Raw genomic sequence first — 6,803 nt, forward strand, 5'->3', positions numbered from 1 at the left:
ATCCACATTCATACATTCCTTATATATAGCTAGGTTGATATCGAGTTTAGGGTATCACGAGAGGGAGAGATTGTAGCAAAGTTTTTGAGTTATTTTTCTTTGTTATAATAAGAGATATTCCTACAATTATTCGTGTTCATCATTCATCTTTCTATTGCTCTCAATAGCTGCATTGTCGTAAATACCTAAAATGTCCTTGAATTAAAATTTTAATTCAAAATTATCAAAATTATAAATTTCTTAATTTATCTATTGATTTATGGTTGAGATCGGATCTCACTGTTATGAACATGATTTGTGTGACTATTACATTATATAAGAATTTCATTTTCTCTTACAAACCTTGAAAAATTGCTCGAATCTAACCATACACAACATATCATATGAATATTTTTCCTTTTCGAATACAAGAATAATAAACAAGCATGCATTTGTGTGATCATGAATTTATAATCTACTTGATAACTTGATTTAAAATACTCGGTCATTAATGGTAAACCAAATCAAATCAAATCAAACAAACACGTCTGTAAATTTCATATGAAATAGGATTGAACGGTAAAAGTGAAGACGCTTGAACCTATTTTTGGTGAATCATACCAGGATTGTACAAATAGCATATATTTATCGGTATAACCGTAGATATTAACCACTAAAGCGACCCTTTCTTCTTCTTCTTCTTTTTCTCTTCTTCTTCTGATTGAGGGCCACTCCATTCAAACCCTAATCCTCCTCCACTTTCTTCTTCATCCTCCTCCATGCCCTCCTCATCAAACATGGCACCAGTGTTTGAGTGCACGGGTACTTGAACACTCATCACCGCCTCTTTTCCACGGCTCCTCCCTATTAACTTGAACCTCACTTTACTCTCAATATCAACCTTGAAAAACACCACTGGTTCGAACCCCATATTCATGATCGGCTGGATCCCCACTTGATCAGCCACCACAGTCTGGTTCCATGTGAACCCATCCACCGCAGGCATCTGGACCACGTCTATAAGACGTCTAGAATGGTGATTACCCTGGTAAAACTTGGGCACAGAATATTGCCATGTGAATTTGTGGTCGGTTTTTATTGGGGTGTATGAGATGGTAAGGTTGAGGGGATCATCATGAAAAAGCCCGATTGCTTTGTTTCGGTTTTGGAGCTTGATGTTAAAGAATATGGTGTCGCTTGGATCAGCATTCGATGTTTTATCAAAAGCTGGAACGTAAAATTTCTCTACTTTAAATGAAGGGTTTTCTGGATTCACATATAAAACCAGTAGGACTACTAGTAGTGGAACGAACACCAGGATACATAGAAAAACCCAAAGCCCAAAATTCTCTGGTAGATCATTGCAGCTCGTTCCCTTCATAGATATAGTGAAGAACTGAAGGAAAAGAGAGATCAAGATGTATATGAAAAAGATGGAGGATGAAATGTGATCCAGTGGGTGATTAGTTATATGGTGTAATGGCATCTTATATTTATTTAATCTGAATAAAGAATGACATAAATTTAAAAGTATATTTAGAAGACGAAGAAGAGGATGATGATGGTGCATACAGCATCGACTTTGGGCATTTAATAAGTACAACTACCAATTTGGCTTTATTTGTTGACAAACAGACACTTAGTAAACTAATAACACAGTGTTTACTTGGTTTTATGTAGTGGTATTGACACTTTGTGTTCCCTTGGTCCATGATGAGTCATGAATGAACTGAATGATCAATTTTTCGTATTTCGAAAGACAACCATGATCAGCCACGTCACGTGACACACTCGCAAGAAATATGATAGATGAAACCTGAATCCGGATATCCAACACAAGTGTGTTAAATCATTGTTGCCAAATCGGCACCCTTGACGAGGGTTTTCTGATTGCAAGTTATTAAACGCATGCACAAGTCGCAAGGGAGGTAATTACGAAATAGCATATATGAAGACAAGTGTTTCCCATCTGTTGAAGTGTTTGTTGCTGCATCTTTTTTTGGACTCAAATCACTTTTCTCCTCTTGGATCATTCCTCTCTTCTCAAAAATTTTGAAACCCAACCAACTCAATGGGTTTAGAATTTGGATGATACCCATAAACTTGGAAATGATTCTCATTTCTTCAAATCAAAGATACATACTTGATTAATTAGGGTTTATGGGTACGAGCAAGCTCAAACCAAACTCCACTTAAAATACTTGATCAGGGTTTATGAGTTAGAGGCCTTGTTATGTAAATTCACCCAAATTTCTGGAATGTATTACGATCTTCATTCATGGTTTCCATGATATAATTTTTTCTGTCTCACAAATTGTGTATTTCAAGGCATCAATCATACATAAAGTTTATTTTTATATTGAGAAGGGAGATCATTTTACTTCAGGTAACAAAACCAAACAGATAAACATCCAAACAAAGAAGTTAATAGACGTTTTCGATCAATTCCATGGAGCAAAACAATACAACTAAATGATGATGATGCTAAATAAGATAGAAACGAGCACAACGATGATAGGCGGTCGTTTGTCATACCAAGCATCAGACTTCACCAATCTAATGCCTTTCTTGTCAAACTGATTGCCCATGGTGATCCCATTGAACTCAATGTTCGCCGACAACAACAAACGATGTCTCTGATGGTAGCCGTCTACCTTGTGCCTCACATTGGCAATGAAATCAACCCTGAAAAACCCAACTGGTAATTGGGTCCTATTCACCCCACCATCTGTGATCACGCTTGGTGGTAACCCACGGGTCGGCAACGGGCCCATAATCCGCTTGGCCTTTCCGTTTCCTTGGTAGAAACCGTGCATCCCGTATTCACCTAATGCAATGCTTGTATTTTGGTCTCTGGGAAAGAAAGTTATGTTGACATATACCGGATCATCATAGTAAACTCCTGTTACTTGATTTCTGTTCTTGAGTCTGAGGTTGATGTAAATGGTTTGGGTGAGATTTCGGGTGGAATTAAGGGTGGGAACAAACAGTTGATCTAAGTGGACAGTAGGAAGCACTCGGGTTTTATATATGGCTAACACAAAAATGAAACGAATAATCTCCCATATGAACTCACCTAAATCCTCGCAAGCGTTCTTGGCCATTTGTAGGCGGTCGGAGACAAAATGGTGCTGAGCTGCAACGCCGGTGAGCAATTGCATTTATACAAACATTGACAGAATATATTTTATGTATAATATGTATTTCTCTTGATGAATTTGCTCTTGCTCTTCTGATCATATTAAACAAAGACTAATAAGGTTTTATATATATAAAAAGTCCATGTGAGTTGTTTCTCGAACTACACAAAATGTCAACTCTTTCACATAACTTGATGACGTTAATTTATGAATAAGCTACGCTTGCTGATAGATTCCAAATCCAATAAATGAGCTTAATTTAAATTGAAAATGTGAACATGCCAGAGTGAACGATCTAGTGGGGGTCTTTATAATTTCGATTGTAATGCAGGGTGCTGTTTGACAGTTGTTGAATGATTTAGTGGTTCTCTTGATATAGTTCAAAATGAAATATAATTGTTTGGTAACTGTTTAGAATGAAATTAGGGCGCTGAATGGTTAAGGGAGGCCTAGGATACAAAATCATTCAGAGAGTTTTGAAACCATTAAGAGACAGACTCTTTTTTTTGCCAAACAAGATTCACCTCTTAACGATTCAGAATATGTCTCTTAATGGAACTATTAAGAGGTAAACAAACAACCCCTAGTTGTTGTTAGAAGACGTCTACAATTTGGTCTTTATAGTTTAGTGTTTTCTTTAACCAGAAGGGTGGTGACTGATTGGTTTGAGTTTGACTCCAAAGGTCAAAAGTACTATGAGTAGGTTCAAATCCAAGGAAGAATTTGTGCACCCATTTTGTATTGAAATCTAGTCACAACCTTGTCACTAAAACAAAATTACCAACAATTTCCATTGCCAGTCTTTTTCGTGGTTAATCTATTTAATTATGTTTAACCCCATATACGTGTAGGTTAATTTTAGTACGAGTTAGTGATGAATAACTATCATGGCGACGTACTCATGTCATTGGTATGTTTAGGTGTCGTCACGAACAACCAACTAAAGCAAGCAATTTTAGGGTTTAGGTGCAATATAATTTATGCATACTTGTTGACCAAATTAACATATACATGTTACATTAGGAGGGTTTTTATTGTACTGGTTGTTAATTGTTCATAATTGCAGTGATTCCAAAAGAGTGTTCACTGATAAATAAGTTTAAACCAATCAGGGCGCTACCTTTCTTAGATGTCCTATTGATAACCGCTATTTTTTTCTAAAAGAAATAATTTCTTAGCATGATTCAAAATCTATTGTAAAAGTGTCAGGAGATTTCAGGTTCAAGTCCAAGAAGGAACAAAAATCCTCTTGTGGCTACGGAGGTTCAAATGCGGTAACTCCAGACTACCTGCAAAGCAGGTGGTTGCCCTAAGATTAATCGGCTTACATGCGAGTTGGATATCTAGGTTAATTTAAAAAAATATGATCTACAAAAAAAAATCAAGAATTACACAAAAATACCGTTTGTAATACTAAAAAAAATATGTAAAAACCCATAATTTTACTCCATTGTTTGATAAATATACATAAATACTTTCTTTCAATAAAATTATTCTGGTTGGGTCCAATTATGTAATTTAAAAACAATGAAAGTTGTGAAGGAAAATATTTATGTCACAAGTATGAATATATTTTATATAAATAACAATTAAATTAATCGGGTATTTGTAATTATAATTTAGTTGCAATGATGAAATTATTTTGTTAAATTAACTCATTATCAATATTTATCTGATTTTAATATCAATTTCATTTAATTATAATACAAATTAACATATATAAATTAAATCATAAATTATACAAAATATGTTATTTTAATGTGAGGTCCACGAATTTAACGTTTTTTTGAGTGTGGTTAGAGTTGATTTTTTTTTGGTTGATGGATCCATCAGATTTGGTGTTTTTGATATGTGTTTTAAGGTTGGAGATGATCTAAACTGACATTAAAAGAGATCAAATTGTTGTGTCTTTTAAAATCAACAAACACTCATCAGTTTTTTGGAACGTACTTAGGTTTCAGCTAAATGGGCACAAGATCTCGATGATGCAAATCATATTAATATTTTTTAAGTTATTTTTATAAGCAATCTCAAACACCCGGCTCACATAATCTATGATTTTTGAATACATAATCGTTTGATTCAAGAAAAAAATTGAAGCCCGTTTACAGATCATATACGAAGATGATACTTATGACAGTAGAAACCAGCAACACCACCACCTGACCACCACTACTCCAACCAATCCGTGAGGCCACACTCGTCATAATCCCGTGTTTGGTGTACAGTTCACCGGAGTTGGGGTTTACAGGCACCAGAGCACTGACCACCAGCAGTTTACCATGATTCCCAACCAACTTGAACCTCACCTTAGTGGCAATATCAACCCTGAAAAGCTGCAACGGCTCCAACCGCGTCATCATAGCCCGTGAACGTGGAGTCCAGGCATTCTCCGCCACCACCGTCTGGTTCCACACCGCCACATTCTCCCCAACCATCTGGATTTCGTCTACCAACCGTCTTGATTGGGCGTTGCCCTGATAAAACTTAGGGACGGAATACTGCCATATGAATTCGTCATTGGTTTGTTTAGAGGTGTATGCGATGGTGAGGTTGACGGAATGATCGTAGTAAAGCCCAATGGCTGTGTTTTGGTTTTGAAGCTTGATGTTGAAGGCAATGGTGCTAGATGTAGAATTATTGGCTGTCTTATTGAAAGCTGGAACGTAGAATTTTTGGACAGAAAATGCAGGATTGTGAGGGTTGGTGTATAATGGAATCAGAAAGAACATCAATGGAAGTCCTATGGAAGACATGCAGCAGCATGATACTGCTACGCATGCAGCAACACCATCCGTATCGTCCGACATATTGAAGAAGGAAAAGAGCAGAAGTGAGTTGAGGAAATGAAAGGTGATTCAGTGGATATGGTCTGAAGTAGAAGATGAAGAGTTTAATCTTGTAATTACTTCAATTGTATTTTATATGAATTTGGCGTTGACTTGGATGGATCAAGCCTTGGTATTAGTAAACGCAAGTAATTAGTTGTTAAATATTGATTGCTAACAGTGTGAAGGAAGCCATGAGCCATGAGCCATGAGCCATGTCATGATCACGCTCTCTGTGACCTCATCTTTATAAGTTTTAACTATTCTTGTTTAATTAGTTTTCCAACTCAGAGTTACAAGAACTCAGAGTTACGTTTCTGAATTATAAGATGAAGTCAGAGAGCGTGATCATGAAAGTATCAACTCAGATTTACAAGAAAGTATCTACGAGTGTAACTCTGAGTCACAAAAATTCTGATATCTTATAACTCAAAAATGTAACTCTGAACTTCAACTCTGAAGAGGAGTTCAGAGTTTTATTCTAAGTCTGGGAATAAACTATATAACTAAGTTTGGAATAGAACGGTTCAGAGTTATGTTGTAAGTCTAAGAAATATTCAATATATGATGACTTCATGTTGGTGATTTGTATCACTAATGTCATTTAAGTGTAATATGATTAAATTATTGACCAATGTAATCATGATAAATATCGAACAAGTAAGGAAGGTATGGAGTGCACACTTCTTTGAGTTTATTTTGATTTATGGGCAAAACCTCTAAACAACGAGGGTCTGAGGACAGCGCCCCCGGTGGCAGGGTCCAAGGGGCAGAGCCCCTTGCTGGGGTTGGAAAATGCTTCAAAAATCCGAATTTGAAACTTTAAATCCGGTTTTGATGACCACTCCAGAGTTAA

General features: G+C 36.2%; 3 protein-coding genes across 3 annotated transcripts; all 3 read right to left on the reverse strand.

Moving 5' to 3' along the window:
* Window positions 1-465: 465 nt before the first annotated feature.
* Window positions 466-1,415, reverse strand: LOC112526855 (protein NDR1-like). The gene has a single exon (XM_025137281.1). The coding sequence runs from the start codon at window positions 1,358-1,360 to the stop codon at window positions 653-655; it is 708 nt and encodes a 235-aa protein (XP_024993049.1). The 5' UTR covers window positions 1,361-1,415; the 3' UTR covers window positions 466-652.
* Window positions 1,416-2,337: 922 nt separating this feature from the next.
* LOC112528127 lies at window positions 2,338-3,168 on the reverse strand. Its single transcript, XM_025139063.1, has one exon. It carries the CDS (start codon window positions 3,138-3,140, stop codon window positions 2,448-2,450), a length of 693 nt encoding a protein of 230 aa, XP_024994831.1. The 5' UTR covers window positions 3,141-3,168; the 3' UTR covers window positions 2,338-2,447.
* A 2,056-nt stretch (window positions 3,169-5,224) lies between these two features.
* Window positions 5,225-5,929, reverse strand: LOC112523750 (protein NDR1-like). Its single transcript, XM_025133449.1, has one exon. The coding sequence runs from the start codon at window positions 5,927-5,929 to the stop codon at window positions 5,225-5,227; it is 705 nt and encodes a 234-aa protein (XP_024989217.1).
* Between the last annotated feature and the right edge of the window lie 874 nt (window positions 5,930-6,803).

The sequence above is a fragment of the Cynara cardunculus genome (genome assembly GCF_001531365.2).
Source record: "Cynara cardunculus var. scolymus isolate 2C chromosome LG 1, CcrdV1, whole genome shotgun sequence".
NCBI lineage: Eukaryota > Viridiplantae > Streptophyta > Magnoliopsida > Asterales > Asteraceae > Cynara > Cynara cardunculus.

Coding starts and splice junctions, on each gene's coding strand:
- LOC112528127 (XM_025139063.1), bottom strand. CDS start 3,140: ATGCAATTGCTCACCGGCGTTGCAGCTCAGCACCATTTTGTCTCCGAC.
- LOC112526855 (XM_025137281.1), bottom strand. CDS start 1,360: ATGAAGGGAACGAGCTGCAATGATCTACCAGAGAATTTTGGGCTTTGG.
- LOC112523750 (XM_025133449.1), bottom strand. CDS start 5,929: ATGTCGGACGATACGGATGGTGTTGCTGCATGCGTAGCAGTATCATGC.